Source organism: Podarcis liolepis (assembly GCF_965112155.1).
Source record: "Podarcis liolepis genome assembly, chromosome: 3".
NCBI lineage: Eukaryota > Metazoa > Chordata > Lepidosauria > Squamata > Lacertidae > Podarcis > Podarcis liolepis.
Window position 1 is genome coordinate 67,169,795 of NC_139557.1, and position 26,598 is coordinate 67,196,392.

At 43.5% G+C, this 26,598-nt stretch overlaps 1 protein-coding gene and 1 long non-coding RNA gene across 5 annotated transcripts; one reads left to right on the top strand and one right to left on the bottom strand.

The window, feature by feature from the left end:
- Window positions 1–6,947: 6,947 nt before the first annotated feature.
- Window positions 6,948–26,039, top strand: LOC310703760. 3 transcript variants are annotated; one of them, XR_014524354.1, is made up of 5 exons: window positions 7,987–8,330; window positions 15,719–15,915; window positions 17,182–17,258; window positions 22,701–22,893; window positions 25,752–26,039. It is a non-coding gene; the product is annotated as an uncharacterized lncRNA (long non-coding RNA). The 3 variants fall into 3 exon arrangements; XR_014524353.1 differs by lacking the exons at window positions 7,987–8,330; window positions 25,752–26,039 and adding an exon at window positions 6,948–7,704 and having other exon boundaries at window positions 22,701–23,086; XR_014524355.1 differs by lacking the exon at window positions 25,752–26,039 and having other exon boundaries at window positions 22,701–23,086.
- On the bottom strand, window positions 10,101–24,950 carry ZC3H12D (zinc finger CCCH-type containing 12D). Of its 2 annotated transcripts, none has more exons than XM_083496278.1 (6): window positions 23,772–24,950; window positions 18,643–19,069; window positions 16,150–16,289; window positions 14,370–14,604; window positions 13,838–13,944; window positions 10,101–12,322 (listed from the first exon to the last, which is right to left on the bottom strand). In XM_083496278.1, exons 2-6 carry the CDS (start codon window positions 18,942–18,944, stop codon window positions 11,295–11,297), a joined length of 1,812 nt encoding a protein of 603 aa, XP_083352404.1. In that variant the 5' UTR covers window positions 18,945–19,069; window positions 23,772–24,950; the 3' UTR covers window positions 10,101–11,294. The 2 variants fall into 2 exon arrangements, with proteins under 2 accessions (XP_083352404.1, XP_083352405.1); XM_083496279.1 differs by lacking the exon at window positions 23,772–24,950 and adding an exon at window positions 19,683–19,906.
- Window positions 26,040–26,598: the final 559 nt, after the last annotated feature.

The window sequence follows — 26,598 nt, forward strand, 5'->3', positions numbered from 1 at the left end:
CCCTTTATCTCCAGTTCCAGCTTCCTGACTGGTGTGATGTCTTGCCGGCTTCTCTAGGCACAGCAAAAGAGAAGAGGCAGGAACGCCATATTGGAAGGGATTTTTCTTTTGTTTACTCCTTGATCCTACTTCCGCTTCCTTCTGCTACTCCTACAGGGTTTTTGTTTTCTCCAGGCTCTATAGATCTCCTCCTGCATGGCATCCATTGCCTGGGCCTTTTGTTTTGGGCCTACAGCCTGGAAGGCTTTCTGGATGTTCTTGGCGGGGTGGGGAGCATTGGAAAGAGCTTAAACGGACGAAAAGGACTTCTCTCAGGAGGAGAGTTGTTTTTGGAGATGGAGTCACTGGGTGCCTGAGTAAGAGCTCCTGCGATCACCCTGACTCCAGTAACAGCGGGTTCCTCAGTCATGCAGGTATGAGGGATTCTGGTAAGCTGGGAAAAGGGGGAAGGGGACCACTCATGCCTACCCACCCCTTGCAGGATGCCCCCCTTTTGCTCTTGAAGGGCTGACCTGTCTGGGGCAGGCTCTGGGCTTACCTGCAGCCCCACAGCCTTCCTCCGCCTGCCACAAGCCCATCACGGCCCCTTCCGCAGGGGCAGCAGCAGGGGAAGGGCCTCAGGAAATCAGCCATGGAGGAAGCCATCCAATCCATCAACTGGTTGGAGCTCAGAGTGATCAGACAGGTCTTCCATCACTTCAGGAGGCTGATGGGGCAGGCATGTACCTATCCGCCCTGACAACCAAGGCGTATAGATGCAAGGAGGGTGGCAGCAAGGCTCAGACCCTCATGTAGGAGGCCACCATTCTTCTGCTTTGGGTGGGTAAACACCCAGAATCCCTGTCAGCAGAGCACAGCAGAGCCTCCAACACTTGATCAGTTGGGCTCAGCCATCGGCAGCTCTGTCAGGTGGAATGGAGTTCCACAGGCACTCAAGCAAATGGTAGATCGCTTCGACCCTCCAAGGTCCTGTTGGCAAGTCCAGAGAACCAAAAGGTGGAGCCATGGGCTAGGGTTCCCTGACTCCTACCTGGTCAGTGTGTGTTTGGGGGGGGGACTATAAGCCTTTACTTCCACAGTACCTATTCAGAGATTTGTCAAGTGGGTCAGATTGGCCCCAGGCCAGATCATTGTAGGGGGTCCCTTCTGGTTAAGGAGGACATGGTTTGCAGAACTCATGGCTCTATCAGTGGCGGACCCTTGGCCTAAACCTTGCAGGAGCTACCTGTGGTGGCAGGGCGACGATTTGACCTTCGCCTTCCACCTTCATGAGTCATTACAAGCTAGATACTTATGCCTCAGTGGAGGTATCCTTGGGAGACAAGTGGTTCAACAGGTGTTTAACACCAAAAAGGTAGGGCCCACAGCGACTCTCACTCGATTTGAGAACAGCTGAGATACATCCCACACAGGATCATATTTCCCTCCCTACAGACGTGTACGTTGGTACTTACCATGATAGTTCCTTCTCTGTAGGGAGCTTCCCAGGTACTGTTGTGTGCATGGGAGAGGTCATCAGACACAGAGCATGGGGAGGTTGCCCAGGGGGCCAGACATGCCTTCCCCCAATGTTCAGGGGCTTCATATCTCCCTGCCCCTCTTGCTCTTTAGCACATAATAGGGGGGTTCCCCCTTCTCCCCTTCACCTGTACTATCTAAAGAGGCCATTAGGGCAAGCTTGGGACAGGGGTCCAGGGAACAGAGAGGCATTCCCCACTGGGACCGCTGAATTTCCTGCTCCTAACTCTTTGGTTTCCTTCTGTTCATTCCTGACTGTACAGTTACTTGTTTAAGCACACATTGAACTGGAGATAAATGGGTTGTCCCAGCCCCAGGTATATGCTTTTTTTTTTTTTAAAAAAGTTACTTTCTGTCAGTGGTGAGATGGGCAGTAACCCACACAGGATTGTATTTCTCCCTACAGAGAAGGAACTTATCACAGTAAGTACCAACATACGCTTTTATCCCCTGCAACCTCCCTCACCCCTATACCTCCCAGATCTTTTCCCCAACCCTCTAAGGGGGTGCAAAGGGGAGGAGAAGGGGAAGTCCCATGAGGCAAGCAGAAGTCCCAAATGGGTATCACTTCCTGAATTTAGTTTATTAAAGTTTAGTTTAAACTTTATTTAGTTTGCTATTCATACTAGTGTTTGAAACGCACAATTTATTTGTAGAATGGCTTGTTTGTTTATTTTTTTAAATTAGCTTACACATTGAAGTTTGTCAAATTGTTGCACTTGGCAAATAGTTAATTTGCTCTTCTTAGGCTTCTCAAAGACTAGTCCTTTGTTTCTTTACTCTGAAAGATAAGCCCTGCTGAACCCCTGCTTCCATTTAAGTAGGCACATGATTGTAGTCACTGTCTTCAAAGGGTATATACCGTACATTGTTTTATATAGCATTTGAAATGTGTTTTCAAAGATTTTCAGGCTTTGGGGATGCCTGTGCAAGAAGAGGGAGGGAGGTGTTTCTTCCAGGTGCCAGGCTGATATTTCTGGCTGTGGAGTGTCAACACCAACTCTGGCCTCCCCTCCCCTCCCCTCCCCTCCATGTTGGCACCATCTGTTTCTGACTAAGGTAGAACCGCCAAAGAAAACCTGGCCTTGCATTTCCTTGCTGCCAGATCAGCCAGCTGAGAGGCTGGGAAAGGAGAGGTGTGGGGGGGGGGACATTCAAATTCCTGGCTCTCGGAACCTGGGAACGCCTTGGCTCCATGCTACTTCCCACTCCACCCCATGAAAACTACAACCTGCAGTCACAGTTCAAAGACTGGTGTGGCTTAAGATCAGGATCACCAATTCCATACAACAGTAAACCAGGAGATGGGTCTAGCTTGAGGTGGCTCGCTGTGCTTTTTGCCCATTTATTTCCATAAGCTCACGTGAGTGGTTTATCTGTATTCAATAAAGTGAATCAGATCCTACAGCTAGGCAGTTTCTGCCGAATGGGGAGCATCAGTAAGGTAAATGTACCATGTAGCCTGTCATGCAGCCACTGCTTTACGTGTGGTGTAAGGGCACTGGCATTTCAAGAGTTGAAGTAAAAATCAGCTGCCTGTCCCCTCTTGTACTGTATGTGGAATGAGGTGGGGACACCATCATCAGCCAACAAAATGTCTTGGGCCATCTCCGAAACTTAACAACATACTTCCTCCCAAGATTAGCTTCTGTCAGAAGTTTTTTTTCTGTTCCGGTGCAGATACAAACCACGGGCTGTTTCACATGCCACTTGACAGCGAACGTGGTTTTGCCAGCCTTTTTCTTAACCTGTTCACCCTGCTTAAATTAATGGGAAGGTGCCACAGCACTGCACTGGGGTCACTGCAGCACAAGAGCAAGCAAAACAGAACAGGAGTCCCAGTGCGCACTGTGGGATGCTCTCTCCAGAGAGATTGGCCTCACATCTTCCTTAACTTTTTGGCACCATCCCAAGAATGTTGTTTTTTAACCCTGCTGAATGTTCTGCGTGGCTTTTATGACTTTGTGGCCTCTTGGTTTATTAGATTTACATTTTAATTTATATATATTTTTGTAAGCCATTCTACAAATATAATTAAAGGATGGCATAATAACAGATGGATAAATATAGGGGCTATTCACTAATAGGTAAAGGTAAAGGCACCCCTGACCATAGGTCCAGTCGTGACCAACTCTGGGGTTGCGGTGCTCATCTCACTTTACTGGCTGAGGGAGCTGGCGTACAGCTTCCAGGTAATGTGGCCAGCATGACTAAGCCGCTTCTGGCGAACCAGAGCAGCGCACGGAAACGCCGTTTACCTTCCTGCTGGAGTGGTACCTATTTATCTACTTGCACTTTGACGTGCTTTCAAACTGCTAGGTTGGCAGGAGCAGGGACCGAGCAACGGGAGCTCACCTTGTCACGGGGATTTGAACCACGACCTTCTGATTGGCAAGCCCTAGGCTCTGTGGTTTAACCCACAGTGCCACCCGCTTCCCTTACAGAAAGTCTGAGTAGCTACCTGCTCTATGACGTGTACTTCCAGGAATATGTCTAGATCCAGAGCCATTTTAGATGACTGACCTGCGCCTTTGACAGAAAATCCCTTCCATTGCACGTAACCCTCTAGCACTAATTTAGCATGTAAGGGCCACAGCAAGCATGTTCTCTTTAAAAATAGTTTCATCTAAACTCATTAATGCTTAGTTTGCACACAGTGGAGTATTTCCTAGCATACAGATGGTCTATCTGAGAACTGCTATATATTAAACCACATAGGTTTCTGCCTTACACTGACAGAGACCATTGGTCAATCTAGCTCAGTACAGTGGTACCTCGGGTTAAGTACTTAATTCGTTCTGGAGGTCCATACTTAACCTGAAACTGTTCTTAACCTGAAGCACCACTTTAGCTAATGGGGCCTCCTGCTGCCGCCGTGCCGCCAGAGGCCGATTTCTGTTCTCATCCTGAAGCAAAGTTCTTAACCTGAAGCACTATTTCTGGCTTAGTGGAGTGTGTAACCTGAAGCATATGTAACCCGAGGTACCACTGTATTGTCTTTGCTTACTGGTAGTAGCTCTTCAGGTGTAAGATGGGGGACCATTCCCAGCCTTGCTGGGAGATGCTGAAGGTGGAACCAAGGGCTTTCTAAATGCAAAGCAGATGCTCTACCACTGAGCTACATCACTCTCCTGGCATAGTTGTGTGAACAGAGCTGCACACTTTGCAGGTGATACTGTGATTTTAAGCATCTGTTTTGCTCAGTTATGTAACTGGTAGTCCAGAACTACTGTCTTTATAGCTATTCAGACAAGCCTTTGGAAACTACGTAAGTTGCAGACATTGGCTGCTGTCAGGGCAAACTGTATTTTAAGTATTGTTTTTAAGCAGCTTGCTTTTATTATTTTGTATTTTATGTTTTTAAATGTTGTAAACTGTCTTAAATACCACCTTGAGAGAAAGGCAGGCTTTAAGTGTGACTACTGCTAAAATATATTTATTCATGTTGAATTGCTACAGCCTCAACAGCTTTTAGCAATAGTTGGGGGTTTTTCTATCAAATGTATTAAGTTTGATGCCTTCACCCCCACAAAAACAAAAAGTTAAAATACACGCAGGCCAAATATTAGATCCTGCCTTTGGCACTACTAGATACATCCTGCCTTGCAGATTCTGGCTTCTATATTGTAAACTAGGGTGACACCACGTGGTTTTATGTGTGTACTCCACTTTAAATTTTATACTAACTAAATCACATATTGCTGTATGCTACTCGCACAAAGTAGGCTTCCAACATACTTTTGGTCCTATATGCACAAAGTAGGAAGCGAATAAACACAGAGACTCTGTAAGCCAACTCTTCTAGTACTTCTTATCTACAAACTCGTGATCTTGTCCTACAATTGTGAACTGGATGTGACCTTCATCTCAATACCCTTGTCACCTGTGACACATCATTTGATGGCAGAAAGAGGCTGTTGGTTTCTTTTCATCATCAGTGCATTCTAAAAATGGCTTGCGTCTCATCAGTTATTGGATGTTCATACCTGTAGAAAAGCAAAGTCCTGGGCCTTGAGCAGGTGTACATTTTTATAGCAACCTGGATGGAGGTCTAGGGAGGTTGGGGCAAATAGACAAGAAGCAGGCAAGTCACAAACACTGTATTGTAGTCTGCAGTGGATTCTACAGTCATCAAGTCCCCTGATCACTTATGTATTAGACCAGCCTTCTCCAACCTGATGCTTTCCAGATGTTTTGTACTACCACCTAACTGGGGGTGATGGGGGTTGTAACCAAAACATCTAGAGGGCACCAGGATGGCAGAGGCTGTCTTAGACAGGGTCAGATTTGCCAGCTATAAATCATCTGTTCTCTGTTGCTGATTTTCATTCCTTCTTCTTGTACAGCTTTTAAATTTGTAACTTTAACATGGAATTCATCCCATTGGTTAGAAAAGGAGTTCTGCATGTCACATAATGTACAATTATAATTGCATAGTGAATTAGGGGTTTTGTGGTTCCAAGTTCTTATCAAGACTATGTTTGCTTTACTGGAATAATATTTTTACTCGTTTCTGTAGCTTCTAAAATTGTATTATCTCATCCTTAGATGACCTCCTGTGGGAAGCACACACTTCTCATCTGATGTTGTTTCTGGTGCCAATAGTTCTGTGTATTTTGGCAATGTTGAACCATATCTTCCAAGTTCTCTTCCCCACTGTAATTTCTCCACTGCTGCTTGTGTGGTAGTAAATTATGGATCACAGTCTTCCATTTGTATTGAGTTTCCATACAGTAGCAGAGCCATCATCACTCTTTCTGAAGCACTGAATGATCTCAGTCCTCAGTTTAGGGGGAAATCGCCTTCAATTGTTTTTCCTTTAGTCTAGTTTCTCTACATAAGACAAATGCTCCACCTTTTTTCAATTACTCTGAAAATTTTGAAATATCAAATGTTGAAGTGCCGCGATTCCTCTCTCACTGCACTTCAAAAAAAGTATTAACACCTGGCTAATTGTATGAGAATATGGATGGGAAGCCGGATTCAAATGCAAAATGCTGCAAAGTACTGCCTACAAGTACTGTTCAAATAAAGATTAAATACTTCGAAACTGAAAACTGTTTGGGTTTTTTTGTTCATACTTTTATATCACCTATTCAATTGTCTGTTCTCTAGGGGGTTCACAATATGTTAACCTTAATCAGCAAAGCATTAGGAGTGTTATGTTTGAATTCCAGATATTGGTTTTGTGGTAATTTTTGACTGCTTCTTTTGAGTTCTGTTTTCTAAGCACTTCATAACACAATGCCAATGCTTATTTATTTGTTTTTAAGTCAAGGAAAGTCCCATCAATGAAGAGATTTCATTTCCAGAACCATGAATCTACGGGGGGGGGGGGGAGGAAGTGAAGAACCATAAGAGATTAATAATTTATGTTTAAATTTATTTTCCTATTAATTTTATTTTAATTATTGTAAATCACCCTGGCATCATTTTGATAAAGATGTGACATATAACTCTCTAAAATAAATGAAATAAAATTGGCCAGAACCCTTTTTGAACAGTTTAATTGACCATCTTTGGTCAAACTAGTTCCCAGATGTTAGCAAATACGTGAAAAGCTAGTGACACATTTGCAGTAACATTCTTACTAATATATGCAAAGGGTTGCTTATTTAGTAGAAGATTTTTTAAATGGCCAGTGATCCTGTTCTGTTAAAATCAATGAGAACTATATACTTGGAATTCTGCCCATGAAATGTTACTGGATTGTGGTTTATGGATATCAACAGTCTAACGCTGAATCAAATGCAAACAACAATGAACTAGAAATGCTACCCTATACAGAGGGTCATATATTAGAATCCTATGAGAAATGGGAATCAAAAATTCTATAGTTCAGTAGTTCCCAACATTACAGGACGCAACATTTTACATTGAAATATGGGATGATCCTTTATTATATAGGACAGGTGGCAACCCTTGTTGGGAAGAGCGAGACAAACTTAACAGCTTGACTGCAATAAGCGAAGAGCAATTAGTTGAGCTGGAAATCAACTGAATAAGGACTGGCAGAGGGAAAGAAGCAATTACGGATGTAGTCAAGATTAATTTAGTAACTGAGCGCCAAAATGGGAGCCTCTAAGGTAAAACGGCCCGCAAGAGAGCGGCAGGAAAGCTCGCAATGGGCTGGAGCCCCGAGAACTTTCAGACCCGCGCGCAGGCGCAGAAATGCAGCACGCCTCTGTGAGTAGACCGAACACAAGGGGAAAGGGCGGGGAGGCGGGAAAGACAGGCTGCTGCTGCTCAAAGGCTTTTAGCAAAGCTGTGGAAATGAGCAGAAAATGGGGGGGGGGGAGCGCAGAGGAGTCTTCCCGCTGAGTTCGCATGCTTGTTTCTGAAGCACAAAAGTGTAGGCCTGGCCTTGCCTGCCCTCCCTGTCAGGGCGCCTCCTTTGCTCGCTCCCGGACAAGAGAAAAACCGAAACCCTTAAGCCTAAGAGGAGCAGCGAAGAATAACAAGCGCCCTTCTCCTTTCGAAGCACCCCCGCCCCGCCGCCCTTTACCTACTATATTAATGCGAATATTTTGTGGAAGTGGGGCCTATAGTCAGGTCAATATAGTACATACCTGTCTGAAACACACTAGATGAGAACAAGAGGCATCTGTAGCCCCTGCCGAGAGGGGCGAGGGCTCGCCGCTGCTTTCCGGCAGGTGGCAGGAACCTGGGCTTGCAGGGATGTAGATCCGCCGCTCCTTCCCTTCCCAAACTTCCCTTTTCAAAGCAAGCGTCTGACAGGCAGTAGCAGTGTTGTACCAGTGCCTGTGACCCAGGGCCAGATTTAGGTTTGATGAGGCCCTAAGCTACTGAAGGTAATGGGGCCCTTTATATGTCCAGCTGTCCTTTGTCAACAACAAATTGTCGCTGTTTTTTGTGTTTAATATATGGTAGATAGATAATTTATTACGGTCAAAGACCAGCTCACATAACATAACACAATAAAAACAGCGTTCATAAAGATAAAATATACAATCGGAGCAGATTGCAGCAATAGCTCATGAGTTGAAATTGAAATATATACATATACCCGTCCCACAGAGATTTGGGCTACTATAAAAAATGGACCCTGAGGCGCCCCAAAGGGGAACTTCAGCATTTCCCTTAAGCTAAATGCTATGTGGTAATTTAGGGGCCTAATACGTATCTAAAGCCATTTGCACATGACAAAATATGTATTTTATCAAAGTAATTGTTGAACTGAAATACAATTAAGAAGTATATTAATACTGAAATACAATTAATAAGTATATTAATAGTGAAAGAATTATTAAGCTCTAACTTAAAATGCTTGGGGGCTCATTGCTTACATCATAGGAGCCTACACAACACAAAACACTGTTGCTGTATGTAGGTTTTATTTTATTTGTTTTTTATCTTATATTTTGGAAATGTACATCCAGTTTAGTTTTTCTTTAATTTTTTGGGGGGGCCCCAAGAGCGTGGGGCCCTAAGCTATAGTTGTTTAGCTTATACAGTACGTAAATCCAGCCCTGCTGTGACCCACTTTTGGATCCCAGTCTACAAGTTGGAAAGATGCTCCTCTAGCTGACCTTACCGTATCCTGCTTTTCATGCAACTGTAGACTAAGGTTAAAACAAGCCTTCATTAATCAACTTGGGTATTATGTGTGAGCCAAGCCTCAGTGCCTTTACTGTGGTTTGTTAACTACTGTAAAAGAAATTGTGATATGTTGTGGGCTTGCTGGCATTAAGTTTGGCTTAGCATCCCAACAGTTCTTTAAATGGTTTAAGTGTGGCTCCCCCCCCCCCCCGCACAACAGGCTCCAAGCTACTGTATAGAGATGCTAACCTAGAACGGTTGAAAAATGAAACCGCTTCCCATGTTTGGCAGTTCCCACTAGCTGTGTTAACAGCAGTGTCATCTTTATCATGAAAGTGTTAACCTGAGCTCAGGTTGCCAGTGGGTGTGGCTTAGCAGGCTCTCAGCAGCCTCTGACCCTGCCCCCTTTCTCTTCTCTTCCTAGAAGCAAAGAAACCTCTGTATTCAACAGCAGGTGGGAAATACAAAATAGCTGGAAGGAAATCAAATCAAGGTTTATTTGATCATATGAGCATAGATTTGTGGTTTGCTTAATATACTATGGTTCAGTTTTGGCCTATCATGATGTGTGAACCAGGTCTGTATATATTGCTATACTGATCATTCTGGTTATGTCCCGTCCCCCCCACAAATTAGAAATTAACCTCTGACTGGACTTTTAGCACAAAAATACACATAAGTGTTGAGAAGTGTGATAGCATCTCTATCTCTCTCCAAAGTTTTTGTAATATTAGTCATGGGGGGAGGGGCAGGACTGAGACCTGTGACTGTGTCCCTTGTGCTGGCTTCTGTTAAAACATTGGGTTAGCTGAATCCAAGCTATTATGTTTTTAGTAAGGGCACACTGTGAGGGGGAAAAGTTAATCTCCCCTCCTCTCCTCTGTGGTCCAGTCTCATTCTGGATCACTTTCCTCCCTACAGCCCCAGCTATTTCAAAAGCTTTTTAAAAGATGGGGATACTTTGACATATATCTATCGCCATATATCTCAGAGTATCTGAGTCAAATGAAATACACAAGGGGTGTGTTGCTGGTTTGTTTATTTAATTAAAAAGATTTCTAGCCCACCCCTCTACCAATTGGTCTTCAAGGCAGTATAAACTGCTAAAACAATGCAAGAAGAATATATAAAAACATTTTTTAATGGAGCAAAAGAGCTGCTACTATATTTTGGACCAGCTGCAGTTAAAAAAAACCATTTCAGAGGCAGTCTGATATATACTACATTATAATAATCTAACCTGGACATTACAAACTGTGTCAAAATGCCACAACTGGAGCACCAGTCAAAGTTGGCAAAAGATGCTTCTGGTCACAGATGCCACTCGAGCATCCACACAGGACCTTGTTTGCCCAATTGAGCATGTGTATTCTATACAAAGCATACTGAAGTGCATTTCTAAGCATTACTTGGACATGCCAGAGAGGGCCCCCACCTGCAGGCCCATGCAGAGCTTGTCTGAGGCCTAGGACAGGAGTCTTGTTAGAATAAAGTTACACACTCAAACAAAGCAACCAGTCCCTGGCAGGGTCCTCTGAGGCCTGGGGCAAGTGTACCCTGCTTCCCACCCCTGCTCTGCATGGGCCTGCACCCCTATCAGCATTGCCCAACAACACATCCTCAAATATTTAGCTGTATATATTTTTCATCCACATCTTTATCACACTAATGTAACACCAGTATAACCTAAGCTCTAAACGGACCTTGGACACAGATAAGAAAAAGCTGAAAGATGGATTTGATAAAGATGGATTTGTTTGTGGAGAAGGGGTTAACTGGAATTTAAACAGATTGTAACAGAGGAGGTTGTGGTGGTGATCTAGAACAGTGTTCTTTAACCTTAAGTCTCTGGCTGTTATTGGTTTACAATTCAAAACATCCCCAGCCAGTTTTGCCAGTGGTCAAGGATGTTGGGAGTTGTAGTCTAGGGATCCATGGTTGAAGAACACTGATCTAGGAAAAGCTTTTTGGGAAGTGTGGCATGTGAGTAGTCTCTGGAAAGCAGAACACAAACTGGCTAGAGGGAGTGAAGGTCAGGATGTTGCTTGCAATGATGGCAGAAGATAAATCATGCGGAATGTAGGGGATGTAGAATACAAACAAATCTCAAGGCCAGCATATAAATACTACTTTCCACTGAGAGACTTGTTCAGGTTCAGCATGAAGGTGAATACTGGAGTCTTTGAATAGGGCATTACCACCAACTCTCTTTCTCCTTACCATGGTTTTCTGTTAGGAGATCTGCTATGTAGGGTCCCATGCCATTGAACGAATGGCATTAAGTGTGTCGCGTCTACAGTATCAGTGTAGGAGGAGGACACAGTTTGCTCTGCCTCATTATATGGGAAGCCAAAGTACTGTGCTTGCTGGACATCTGCTTGCTCTCTAGGAAGTGACTGCAGAGTCAAATTCTGCTGGGCCTCAGTACCAGAAGGATGTGTGTAATGGTCTAGTGCGTTGAATGAGCTGGAATCCATAAAAAATAATGGGTTGTAAGATTTGTTCTGCAGATGTCCAGGATATTTCATATCTCCATCCTTGCAGCCTGAAAACGACTCAGCCAAAGAAACCATAGAGCTATGTTGTCCTTCATGTTGGTCCTTCAAGCCATCCCTTAGCAAACTAGAAGGTGTTTGTGAGGTCGGGACTGACACTGCTGCTGTTTGCATTCTGTAACATCCTTGAAAATTACATATTTGTAAGCAAGGGCAATCCCAGCACAGACTGTGAGGAGACAGAGATGAAGTCTGGTTGTATTTGAGATAATGATCCCTACGTGGGTCACCCACAATGTCTTCATATTTACCAGGTCCAGCAAGAGTATTTCCAGAGTATTTGCTGGCACTGAGAGACAATGCGGTCAGTTGCTTTGACACGGCCCCTGCCTGATCTTGTTGTAATTCAGTTGATTCAGGCTGCCAGTTGTCTTGATGTATGTTTGTCCAGTCACTTGTTGCATCCCTGTTGCCTTCTCCTTCCCACTGTTGGGGATTACTGTGAAATGTTGCCAAGCTGTGTGCTGAGTTCCTGCCAATAACACTACCACCGTTAGAACCAGGTAAATGTGATGTATTCCCATCTCTGTTCTTTACTGGATTTGCTCTTGTCTTCTCTTCTTCTGTCCTCTGAGCAAGTGAGTTGATCTTTGTCTTAGCTCGGAGCTCATCAGCTACAGAGCGATGGTCCCAAGTCAGTCTTTCTGGGTGGTAATATTTGCACTTGATGCCATATGTGCATTTTTTGCCTGTGGGGGGAAAACGGAGCAGATAATTTGCTAAATACATGTTCAGTGGGATACAACACAGGGTCGTGGAAGCATGCCTGCCCTGCAGATAAAAGCCTGTTGGATGCTTTTGAGCTCATCAGTTTATAGAACAATTAATATTAAGAGCGAATGGTATGTTTTTCAGAAACTCATGTCATTAGCTGCCCTGGGTATGCCTAGAGTATTCTGTTACTTCATCTTTGTATCAGAAGGGCCATTCAGCCCCTTTGTGGCCATTGTCAGAACAGCACGCTTCTCCTAACTTGAGGATAGCTTTGCATGTGCAGTGAGAATGCGGCATGTATATTTCTCACATTGCTGTACAACATGTGAAGTGTGGGTATCTTACCCCAGGCTATTGTTTCACTTGGAAGACATGCAGAAGCGTAACATTATGCTTTGCTCAATAATAAACCCCCGTGTTCAATCTGTATGGTGAGAGTCACTAGAAGGTCACCAGCAGGAGAGAAAATAGCAGTTAGCACCCCTGCAGCTGAGAGCCTTCCCTTCAGTTACCAGCAACAATCACAGGAGCCACTGGACGGAGAGGAAGCCGCAGAACCTTCCACTGTGCTTAGATCCAGCTCCATGACCTGCTGAAATCTAGAACTAAGAGCTAGTGTCTGAATTTGTTATTTTCCTCTACCCTTTTGTTCTCTCTGCTTCTTATTTTCTTTCTCTTTTGCCAATTATTTTTTTTATTTTTAACAAATTAACACAAAACTAATTCAAATTTAATACAAATTTCTTTTTATGCCCTGTCTTTTATGTAATTGTTACTGTCAGGCTTGCAGTCTTAGTATTGACCTCTGTAACCAACTTTAGGAGTCTTTTTTTGGCTGAAGAGAAGGGTGAAAATACTCTAAATAAATAGACAAACAAATATAGAGTGGGGGAAAGTAGCTATTACGTCACATACTACCTGCTATCTTTTGCAATGAAATGGGGGAGTACTTGCAATTGTTTTTAAGGTGGCAAAAAGTTATGGTGTGCACACCTGCTTTATGTGCTTCTGTTGTCACCTCTGTTGAAATATTTGTGAGCTCCAGAAGTTGAGGGAGCCTGAGCATTTCTGCATGAGGTTGATGCACATGTTCCCCATTTGGATTTTACACTGAAAACATGAAAAGCAGGTGCATGAATCACCCACCAGAGGAATTGGAATTGCATGAGGGAGAGCTGGGATGAGCACACTAGGTGCATTTCCCCACTGCTTTTTTCATCATTCTCCACAAATTGGAGGCAAATGTCTGCAATGGAGGCAAAAATAATGTGTGGCGTCTACATGCGTAGGGAAGTTTCCCCACTTCGGAATTTCTCTCCAACTTGAGTGGAGCAAGCATGTATACATTTGCTCTCCTTGGTTGTATGAGAGATTGGAATGTCTGAATAACACTCATGTCTTAGTTCTTTCTCTAGAGCCTCAAGTTAATCTCCCTGGGGATCCCACCAGGGAGGCAGACAAAGCTGTGAATGGTATTAAACAAAACCTACCATAAGGACAGAGCTGCCATTTTGGCTCGGGAATCTGTGGCATCTTGCTGAGAAAACTGTCAAGAGAGGGTCCGTGCCGGCCTAAGGGATCATCAGGAGGCATAAATCTAAAAAGGAAATGATCAAGTTTATTGGACAAACATCACCATATTTTCTGAAGTGTATTTGAAGTTTACTGAAGGGATTCTTAGCAAAAAAAGATTTGCAACAAGTACACAGTTCCTCCACTGATGGGAAGATAGGTAGCATCTTATATCTAGCTGTATTAACTAGATAAAAAATGGGCAGAATTAACAATCTGTGGCAACATAGGTACATACAATTAAGTTACTTTTTTGGTTATGGCCAAGGTTACAAATAATATGTGTACTAACAGATGCCAAGAAAATGTCTTAAAGGATGCCTTTTCAAAAAGCTAATTACTTTCCCCCCTTAATGTAATGAGAACTGCAGCTGACCATACTAAGGTTCAGTTTCACTCAGATACGTGACCCAAGGTGAAATAATATTTGCAAATAGGCCAGTCTCTTACTTGTCATTGACAAAGGAGTACATCAGTAGTCGCTGTTCAATGAACCATTTCCACTCAGGATTTTCGTTCTGCAGGTCCCGAAAGTTATCGTTGGAAACAATGATCCCATCTTGCTCATACGCTAGTTTAACTATGTACCGATCATCATAGCATACCAGCCTTTTGCCTTTCATTCTGCGGGATGGTGTGTACACAAGAATTGCTTCCTTTGCAAGTTTTTCAAGAACATGCTGATCTATGTAAAAATAAGAGAAGAGAATTAAACAAAAAAGAAGAAGATCCCAAGCAGAATAAGAACATCACCACAAATCATGCAGGGAATCCTCAAAAATGTGCTTAAAGGTTACTCCATTCAAGTCACTATATTAGTAACTAACAGCATAATCAGCTGCTCAAATTAAATTTAATTATTTGGATTCAATCCATTTTTATTCCATTGATTTCAGTGTAACTGGAATGTGAACTGATCTGTAAATTACTTGATTAAATTTAAAGAGGGCCAGAACTCCACAATGTGGATTTTGCATGCTCAGCACTTAATAAACTGGACCAATCAAGAGCTCAAGTTGGCTTGTGCTAAGAGTGATGTCATCAGAGTAAAATGGTGGATTAATATCTGAGCTCTGCTCTAATCTGCACTATCAGTGATCTGATCTACCAGTTAATAAGCACAATTCAGGTCTACATGATCACCTTTCACTAGAGTGAGTTGGCTTGCAGTCCCAAGACAATAAAGCAGGTCATCAATTTATGGAACAGACGGGAAGAGAACTAGGTGAATTACAGTGATGCAGTTGAGGATGGTGCATATAAATCTAAAAAATAGTTTGCTGTTCACATAGTAGAGTAGACGTTAACTTTGGGAAGCATAACATTCCACTATGAGTTGGAATTCATTTCTACAGGGATAAGCATAGACAGATAGGTTGAAACAAATGCCACTGACATGGGTGAGGAACTTCAGCTCATGAATCAAATACAACCCTCCTGGCTTCTCTTTCTGGCTCTTGAAATTCACCTCCAGCCATAACCTTCACTTTCCTTAAGTGTTTCTGTGTATGATTGTAGAAACATATTGCTTTGGGCTGTGCAAGAGTCACATCGGTTGCTCTGAGACTTTTTCTTCTGGACTAACCCACTACTGGCATGTGGCCCCCGGAAGGTTGTGCATGAGGAAATGTGGCCCTTGGTTCCCTTGCCACTCTGTAGTCTAAAAATCACTTCCTCCATAACCATCCTTTAATGTTTTCATGTTATTAGTTAATGTGTTAGCTATTGAGTACCTGCAACATCCTTGTGAATTATGGAAATACATAATGTGATATTCTTTCTTTTTTTCTTTTTACCAGTGCCAGAGGGAAGAAGGGATGTTTTCATTCATAAGCTGCTAACCCTAGCCATTGACCTGGAATCTCGGACATCTCAATATTAGTGTTAGAAACACATGGCAGAAAAAGATGCCAGGCTATTTGTAAGAGACATGTTAATTGGGGAAACAGAATGAAAGTGATTGGCTCTCTTGCACTCTTTAAGCAATACAGCAAAGGTTTGAAAGAAAAATATTTAAATACATAAAAGTCTCTGTTTGTAACAGGAAATAATTCAGTTGTATCTACTCTATTTTGCCCATCTTATTCTCCTAGACCAGCCTTGGAAGAGTTTTCCAAAGCACACCTGTTTGCACCAACTCCTGTGGGATGTGTCTGAACTAGGAGCCAAAATGGCGACCTCATATTTTGCAAGCTTTTATATCTAAAATATGTATGGGAGGCATGCCTACCTGTAATGGGGTTATCAAATCGGCTTGGTTCCTTTCTCCATGATGGGACAAAGACTTTGATATATTGATGACCTCTCTGTTTGAACCAGTCCACCACCAGCTGAATTCCCAAGCATGAAAACACTTCCTTATTTCCATGACTGGAAAAAAAGAAAAGACAGAGAGAAAGGAAGTATGTTTTAGGGTCAGAAAGTCTTGCTGCTTTTTGACAGTTTCTGCCTATGATATCTGCTCAGTTTACATGAGTTCTAGTATTTTGTATCATTGATATTCTGTAGGTATTTCTCATGAAAATGTGAGGGCAGAGGCAGCTATTATTGCTGACTGTTTCCTTCCCTTCTATGCCCCTGCTGTTCAGAAGTCACCTTGGGGAATGATGAATCAGAGCTAGATTCTTTATCATGGCAAATCAGCTCAGAAATATATGTAGATGGAGGAAATTAAATGGGCAAGGATATTAAATAGGCAAGGCATGGGACCAAGTACAGTACAGGGATGAATGAAATTTCTAAAGTATTTTTACTTCAGCCTCTACCATCATCATCATCATTTAATTTGTATGATGCGTTTCCATAGTTAAAATGATGCTCAAGGTGGCTGACAACATGGCAAGATTTACCTAATTAGAAACATAACAAAGAGTCACAAACAACACATCAAAAAGTGTACAACCAAATTCAACAATTTCCCACATAAATCATAATGAGATCTAAAAACAAAAAAACAAAAATTAATATCAAGAACAACAACAACAAAAATCCCAACACAACACCCTAAACAATGCCACAGCCCAAGAGTCTATTCAGTTGCTTTTTTGACTGGATTCAGTCAGGGCCTTGCTCTCCCAGGCCAGGTGCACTGGACTTGATGATCACCAAACTTAAATGCTAATCTAAGCCAGCATCCTTATCACCTCTCTATCAAAGAGATTCTGCATGATCATAGAGTTCCCATCCCCAGGATTGTTGTCCTAGGTTGTTTCCCTTGCCTACCTATATGAACAATTCTAAAATCATTGACTCTCATACGCAGGTCTGTGAGTTTATCTGAAACTGAACTCCACCCACAAGAGAAAGGAACCTTGCAGTTGTTTACCAGGATAAAAAGAGGTGAGTCATTGATTTTATTGGCATTTGCTTAATCTTTCAGCAGCCTGTTGAGTATGAAAACAAAGAGGTTTAATTTAGTTTAGGGCAACAGTATCCAACCTAGTCCAAAATATTTGGAGGGCACCAACTGCTTTAGGGCTTCCTGTCCCTGGATATTTGATATGAAAAAAGGACAAGGCAAAATGGAAAGTGTTAATAGTGGGAAGCCAGTAGTGGAGTTTGTGGCTCTAACTGCGATAATACAGGGGCAGGTTGTTGGTAGCTGAAACAAAAGCCACAGTGGCCCGGTTCATGTGCTATAGTATCACGAATGCAGCAATACAGGAAGGAGCAAAGTGGCTCATGAACAGTAAACCATGGTTTATGGTCTACTATGATCTGCAGACACAGCCAAAATCTGCATAATTAAGGAGCAAATGAATACTTAGCCATAAAAAAATAAAATTAATATCCATTATATGCCAATTGTGCTGCCAAGCTTTCTCAAAAGAATCATGGAGATTGTAGTTTGGAGCAGGTGTTGAGGTTTCTTTGTTAGGAATCCCCAGTCCACTTTACAGAACTGCAATTCCTAGGAATCCTTGGGAAATTGACATCATTGTTGAACTAAGGTTGCAAGCCTAACCCTGCTAGTCTGCAATGAATTCAGAAGGATTGACTTCTGAGTAGACATGGTTAGGATTATGCTGTAATTTAAGCCTGTAGAAGAGATATACCTCTTAGGGAGTTCCTGTTTGGGAAGCAGAATTCTAGCATGCTAAAGAGATTGGTTGCATGTGTGCTTAATAGGCAGACACAGCCAAGCCAATCTGTTTGTCCCTCTCTTCACATTTCCCCTTAAATGCAAGCTCTTGCAGCTATTCTCTGTCACCATCAACCAATCTCTGGCTTTATCATCAGGAAGTCAGCCGTTTGTATAGAGGCCTGTTACCATAACAAATAACTCTTATCTCCTTCTGGAGAACATAATTTTGCATCAAAGCAGTCAGCGGCACAGCAACTTCCTCATGTGCAAACTTCTGCATGGCTTACTTTAAAGGGATGAGAGAGATGAGATGCATGCCAGTTTGGGAAAATGAGGCAAATGGGATAGTTCACACATGCATGCTTATCTCTTGCTTGATGGCACATGCTTGTATGAATGTGCCATCATCAGTCAACCACCCCAAGAGAAGAGCTTTCAGATCACCACACTCCAAACATGATGCAAATCAGTTATTTGGTTCACTTGGAAATGGGGGTGATGCTCCTCTGAACCCCATAGTGCATTTCCCATACCTCAGGTGTCCCATCTTATATCTACGGACAAGCTTTGGCTTGCACAACATGGCAAGCTTAAGAAACAGAGAAGTCGCCGAGATAACAAAATGAAAAAGATGCTTGCCTCATAGCAACATTGCTGCCATCAATCACAATAGCTCTCAAGACACTGGAGGGATCATTTCCTTCCTCGGTAGACTGTCTGGAAATTGGCAAAGGCCTGCATGATCCATGGGCAGCAGGGGTGGAGTGAAAACCTGGCGTCCAGTTCTCAGGCTCCTGAGGCCTGCTGCCCACCTGAACCAACTCTTGTAGCAAATCGTTCTCTGAGGCATCTTGACCTAGTTTCTCCAGCACTTGGCGGACTTGCTCCTTTCCATAGCCCAACTTGTGGAAAAATTCCAGCTTGCTCTGTTGCGCTTCCATTTCTTCTCCAAAGATAGGAAACTCACAGGGGCACTTTAAAAATGGAGACCTTCCTGTGGTTTCGTGTGTGCTTGTTTGATGGCAGACTTCCAGTCAATGGTATTGATCCAATGCAGCCAGTTCAGCTTTAGAGAGGAAACAAAAGGAAAACACTCATTTAGTGATTTGCTGTTTAGTAAATACTAAAGATAGCAACCTTCCTAGTCTTCAAAGTATGAACCATGTATCATTTAATAGATAATAAGCAGCTGTCATGGACTTGGAGAACGCTTGTCTGATTCCCTCCATTTATTTATTTATGTATGCTTTCTTAAAAAGACAGTGTTTTTATAAATTATAATAAACAAGTAGTTACATCAGCATGTTGGCAGGATTTTGCAAGTAATATTAATATATCAATTAAACTTTTACAAATAAAATATTCTATTTTATGTATCCCTCCTGTTGCTAGCTTGCTGTTCAGCTAACAGATATTACTAACTGGTGCATTTATGCACATTTTATGTGGATTAAATGATTCCGAGTTCCAAATTATTCCTGTTCTTAAAGACTTCAGCCCCCTTTTTCCTAATACTAGGGAGGAGTAATTTGCACCTTGAGAAGAATGAACAGTAAGTTGCCTTTCTAAAGCCAAAAGGGAGGCCATAAGGTCTAGTTTTCTGTTAAGAAAAGCTCATGAGGACATTTGAGAACCCTTGCTGCACAGAGCTCAGTTCATATCAACTGCCTTTGACTTACCAAAAGACTCCAGCCTTTCTTCTGATATTCTGAGCACAAATGATCTCCTCTTATTAAATATACCCTCTGGACAACCAATATTCGTCAGAACAGCAGGTATGTTCCTAAATAGGTGTGCAAGAGTGACGTATGCACAAGCCTATACATATGTGCATACGCACAAGCAGCTCAGGCTTATCTCTGATTATAACATCCCAAAACAACGTAACTGAGGGATTGCACTTCTGCAGTGTGGTTAGTAAAATACAGATATCATCTCTTCATCTCTCTTAGTTTGTGAAGCGGCTTCAAATGCCGCAAGTGCTTAGCAATTAACAAATCTTTTAAGCATTGAAAAACAAAAACAAATTCTACCCAGCTTGTTGTGGTTATTCAGTTTCTTTGAGGATGGCTGGTCTGTGCTGGGTTGTTGTTTTTTTATTTGTATGTCTACCACTGTTCATAATTGGAAGGGATGAGGTTATGAAACAGGATACTTTACTTGTGGCATTTTGGGGGGGGGCAGCGGATTTACCTCCAAATGATGCCACCATGCACCCCTTATCTCATCAACTGCAATGCTTTGTGACTGAGGGGGAAACACCTGTATGATGGGGTCCAGCATTATCATGGAATTCAGGCTGCTACGGTGGCGCCATTGTGCCCTAGAGTCACTCTGGGGAAGCCACTGCAATTCTGTCTGTTCAGCATCATCTTGGAGATTTGTCTCACCACTACCAGCAACAGAAAGATTTAATAGACAATGAAAAGAAAACTGGGGCTCGTCGTATACATGGGTAGTGCTGAGGGGTGTTTTCTTAATTTGGAGTCCCTAAAAATAGGGGGCGTCTTATACATGGGGGTGTCTTATACATGGAAAAATATGGTATGTAATACCTACCAACCTCTAGGTATTGTATAACTCAGTGTTTCCCAAACTTTGGTCTCTCTCCAGCTTTTTTTTGAACTACAGTTCCCATCAACGCTGACCACTGGTCCTGCTAGCTAGGGATGGTGGGAGAAGATCAAAAACAGACCCAAGTTTGAGAAACGCTGGCATAACTAAACACTAATAGCGATTGCAGCTACTTATTCAAAGGCTTTATCAAATGGCAGCCTCACAGGGTGAGAGCCAAACTCCATGTCAAATGCGTATTTTGACCTTGCAAGTCTGATTATTCTTTTTAAAATAGCAACCTTGAGTAGGGGAGGCATTAGGGTTTGGTGGGGGGTCTAAAAAAACCCCAGCCAGCAGGTGGGTTGCACCAGCAGCAATGGCAGCTGCCCAATGCATATAAATCCCCTGAAGCTGCTATTTACATTGGGCAGGTGCCGTTGCTGCTAATGTCTGCACTCACATACAATCGCTTTCAGAGCACCATTCACAGGGTCATTGCCCTGCTTGTATCTTCACCAAACATGCTCTCAAATGTTACAGGGTTGTTGTTGTTGTTGTTGTTTTGACAATTCTGACAAAGGATGACGTCTGATTTAGACCAGCAGCTGCAACAGTACATCAGATGTTGCCAAAGCAACTTCAAAATGACACAGAAAGGGTGAGCTCCTTATCTTCTCTGCAAAGAGGCTTGCACGCGCGAGCTGTGCGCTGTGGTTTCCTTCTGGCCTGTAGTGTTTCCAGCACAAAACCGGAGCCTAGCAGGAGGAAGAGCTACCAGACTGCTCAGCTTAATACTGGCTTCTAACACGTGCCTAATAGCAACGGGTGTGTGCACCTCTACACATTACTAACTGCAGAGGAGCTGAACCCATCCAGCTCTGCTCCAGCCCGTGGAGAAAAAGCTGCCCCATTTAAAGAATGAACCAAAACGGATAAAAATGCTTCCACTGGGCGTGCAACTGGCCTTGGGGGCATAATAGGCATTGATCACTCAACATTTTACACTCCCTTTCCCATTATCTAGAGGCTTAGGAAGGGGGCTGCAGTGAGTGCGGCCTGCCTCGGGTGTCATGACTGAGAGGCGTGACAAAATGGCAGGTGAGTGGGCAGCACACCTTGCGCCCAGCGGCATCAGCTCTTCTGACCCAGCGGCAGAGAGCAGCCCTCTTCAGCCATGGCGAGGCACACCCAGCTGCAGCAGCTCCGTTGCCGGGTCATGTCTGACCCAGCTGCAGAGGAGGAGGAGAGTGAGCAACAGCTTCCCTGCCACTCTCCTACCCTGAACTGTGGTGTGTGGGAGGGCACCCTTCGCGCCCCGCCCCCCTTGGGAGCACGTCCTGCCCTGGGCAGCATGAGCATATGTTCTGCCTCTGCCTCTAATTGATTCACCTGTGTGCCAGGATAAGCCCCCCCCCCACCTGGAGCCTTGGGATGTGGGAGAGGGAGAGCTGTGGGAAACCTAATGCCATGCTTAGGTTTGTGTGTGCTGTGATTAAGACAGCACTCAGTCCAATCACTCAAGAGAGGAACTTCAAAAATAAACTGCTTAAAAATTACTTTGAATCAGGAAGATCAATCTGTGCAAGAATAAATGTTTAATACTGAGAACGTATCAGTCAAGCTGGTGGTGAAGTGAGGGGGTGGACAGATTAACTGAAACAATTACTAATTACTGTTGATTATGAAGAAGTCAAGTTTTACACTTTTGCCCATCAAGGGTTATGCCATAATAATAAAAGTGTTAACTTTTATGGTGCTACACCCTTGATTTTTTTATTTTTTTTTGATCCGCAACAGCCTAACATGGCTATCCACTTAGAAATGGTTACTTTCTATGGCCATTTCCTATCCTTGGCGCTCCCATCAGTGTTTTCTTCCTTACTGTTGAAAATGAGGTAAGTTCCTGGTTAAAGGGCATGGTGTGTGTGTGTGTGTGTGTGTATGTGTATGCATGCATTCAAGTTACTGTAGATAGTGCTGCATAATACAATAGCAACATAACACCTTGAGCTGAAACTCTCCCCCTTTTATTAATCTAGCACCTAGTTTTAATGAACAGTAGCTGCCTATGGCACAATGCTACAGGTTACAGGCAGGGAAAGTAAATATGAGTATCTCTCACTTTCTGTTTTCCCTTGCAGTTGAAAGTGTGCAAAGCCACAATTTGGTTTTGCCTCCTATATGTTTCAGCAAGATCTTTCTGATCAGAAGTAATGTTATCCAAAGGACATGGCACACGAGAATGCAGTTTTGAATCCTTCAAGACGGAACAATGCCTTGAAGATGGACCTTTTGACCTACAGAACCTCATCCCCAATTCCCTACGACTCAGTGGTAAAAAGCACTCTGCCTATGCTTGCAAGGATTACCGTATTTTTCGCTCTATAGGACGCACTTTTCCCCCTTCAAAAATGAAGGGGAAATGTGTGTGCGTCCTATGGAGCGAAGACGCCATAGCCCCGTGACCCTCTCCTGGCTGGAGAGGTGACGCGCGGCTATGGCAGGAGCCTCTATAGCCGCGCGTCACCTCTCCAGCCGGGACGCACGCGGGGCTAAATAAGCCCCCCGCGACCCACTCCCAGCTGGAGCGGTGACGCGCGACTATGGCAGCAGCCTCTATAGCCGCGCGTCACCTCTCCAGCCGGGAGAGCGCACACGGGGCTAAAGAAGCCCCCCGTGACCCTCTCCCGGCTGGAGAGGTGACGTGCGGCTATGGCAGCAGCCTCTCCGCTGCGCCTTTCCACTGCTCCCAGACCTGCTCTTTGGGGCTGGTGGTGGGCTTTCCCCTGCCAGCCCCAAAGAGCAGGTCGAAAGGAACCTGAAACCTGGAGAGCAAGAGGGGTCGGCTTCCAAGGTAACCGCCTGAACGCACCTTAAACGGCACCTTGTTTTAGAGCGGGAAAACAAGAGGGGGAAAATTCTCCCCCTCTCTGCACAGAGCCTCCTGCCGCTTCGCTGAAGGGGCGCTGGGCAGAGAGGGGGAGAATTTTTTTTCTTGTTCTCCCCCCTCTAAAACAAGGTGCGTCCTATTGTCTGGTGCGTCCTATGGTGCGAAAAATACGGTATATTGGAAAGGCAGGAGACATATGGGGCAAACATTACAACAAGTGGGGCAAGGTCTAAACCCTGGTTCACACTAAGCTCTGCTTTGCTTCGCTAACCCATCCAAGTGCATTTGCTAAACATGTTGAAAAAAAATAGTTGGTACTTACAATGAAGTGCAATGTCTTCCCTCAGTGACCAGAGAAATGTGAGTCTGGATGGGCCATCGCTGTTATCCAGCAGCTCATTCAGCAGGCTACAGTGCATTTGCAAGTCTGTGCACTCAAGGAAATGCTGCCTGTTTTTCAAGGCGCATTGTTATTGGTGCCAACTGAAAGTGCAATGTGCAAACTGCAACTCATTTCATGGGAACATTTTCACTTCCTTAATTGGACATCTCATAAAATTTAACTCATTAGACTTTGCTTTTGCAAAATGAGGCAAGGAGAGGGGTGTGTCAGGACAAAGGCCATAGCCATTTGGTGATAACGTGCTTTTATAAACCATATCTGTACTTATCTTTGATTGGAACAACCTTTCTTAGTGTAAGCATATACAGAATTTTGTGTCACACAGAACTTTTCATTGATTGTGTTTGAGCATTCAATTAAAAATGGTAAACATGGGGTTTCCCCCCCACTTTCAGCTACTTTCTGAAGATTCAAGACCCTCTTAAGAATATAAGGGGGTAGGCAGGAGGACTCGACTATGTGAAAAATGAACATAATATTTTAGCTGCAGTTCACTCATTTTCAGCTTTGTATTCTTGTTATAAAAAAGCGCACCTAGACATTCTGTTGTTGTGCCAATAACCTAGATTTAAGGTGCCATTTAGCTCCCAGCTTTCCTATCTCTGTTTCTAACACTGTTTTTTTCTATTACTATTGAGGGTTCTCCACTACAGATTTAGCCATGCTCCTTAGAGTATGCACCTCTTTAAAAAACAAAAACTGGTCACAGACCACTTTCTATATGCTCCAAGAGGAAAAGCAGAAGTCCACAGCTAGCAATATCAAAAGCTGTGTATGCTCACTGCATAGTCCTGTGGATCCCAGATGTTGGAAGCAATCAAGTGGTGGAAGAACCCAGGCTTCAGTGTGTTGCAAAATGAGAAACCTTACACGATATTTTGAGATGGAATTGTGAATATTTCAGTACTTTAGAAGCAAAATTCACTCACGCACACCTAGCCCCTACAAATGTCATGGCCTAGCATTAAGCTGGTTTGGTTTCTCATGAGAAGCACATTAAGCCCCTTTTGGAACTCCCGCTGAAGGAAAACCCACCAGCTCCCTTTGCTGCTGCTAGTTAAGGACATGGCAGGAAATCAGTCTGCTTAGGAAGGCAGTTGCCAGACTGCTCTGATGAATCTGTTTCAGTTTTAAGTGTTTTAACATTACAGTGGTACCTCGGGTTACAGACTCTTCAGGTTAGACTTCCAGAAATAGTACCTCGGGTTAAGAACTTTGCTTCAGGATGAGAACAAAAATTGTGCAGCAGTGGCGCGGCGGCAGCAGGAGGCCCCATTAGCTAAAGTGGTGCTTCACGTTAAGAACAGTTTCAGGTTAAGAACGGACCTCCAGAACGAATTAAGTTCTTAACCCGAGGTACCACTGTATTGTGTTATCTGAGTGTAAGCTGGTGTGCGAGTCTTCCCCTCCAGTTCAAAAAAGAGATCGTAAGGAGAAAGGGATTGAGGGGGATGAGTGCATGGATTTCTGAAAACATACGTTTGTGTCTTGGTACCACCCAAATGTTATGGATTCCCAGCTCCCACCAGTCTTATGCAGCAAGGCGAAAGGTCAGAGGTTATGAAGAGGAGGAGGAGTTTGGATTTGATATCCCACCTTTCACTCCCCTTAAGGAGTCTCAAAGCGGCTAACAATCTCCTTTCCCTTCCTCCCCCACAACAAACACTCTGCGAGGTGAGTGAGGCTGAGAGACTTCAGAGAAGTGTGACTAGCCCAAGGTCACCCAGCAGCTGCATGTGGAGGAGCGGGGAAGCGAACCCGGTTTACCAGATTACGAGTCCACTGCTCTTAATCACTATACCACACTGGTCTTGGTGTTGTAGTCCAAAAACATCTAGAAGACAATAGGTTGGGGAAGTCTGGTCTAGAATGCTAAAAACTATTCTCTATCTTTAATAGGTAGGAACTGTCTGCCATGCATGGGAAGCTCATATTGGAGGAATAGCTTTCACCTGGAAAGCTTCACTTCTGTAAAGATTTTTTCTACAAAAACAGTGGCAGCACATCTTTACAAAATATAGTATTTCAGGCACAGGATGCTTGTGCTGGAAAGTTAAAAAGAATGTGGGAGTTTATGAAAGCTACAGCACAACCCCATGCCAGTTTACAAAGCAGCAAATCCCACAGTATTCAATGGGTCTTCCACTCAAATCAGTATAGAATTACAGCCTCTCTTGTCCGGGGGGGGGGGGGAACCCCCATATATTCCTTAGCAAGAATGCATTACCGAGATAACATTTTAAAAACAGCTTAGTTACATCCCAACTTTTGAGAGATCTGCATATACATTACTGGCTTGTTCTTTTAATACATAACAGAGGAATACAGAGCATCTAAAAAAGAAAAAGATAAACACGTGGCAAAACCAACGTCAGTCCTCCCTACAAGTATTTTATACCTTGGGTTGTGGTTTAATAAGCATTTCCTTTTTATGCTGGCTTGGTTTTGCATGCAGCAACAAGTTCTGCTGGCTGTTTCAACTCAGACATTTCTTGTTTGTACACTATGTTAGCTTTCTGCAGTAAAGGGGGGCTAATTACAATGTAGAAGGAAGTAGAGAGAAACTAAATAGCCCTACTCTGATTTCTATTTGTAAATTGTACCTGGTGGTGGTGGTTGTTTTTAACTTTAATAATTTATAGCATGGTGAAACACAACTGTTTGTGAAATGTTGTTCTAAGCTGAAATTTTCTTGGACTAAGCCAGTCACTAGCAGGGCATGACTTGGTCTTCTCCAATTCTGTTG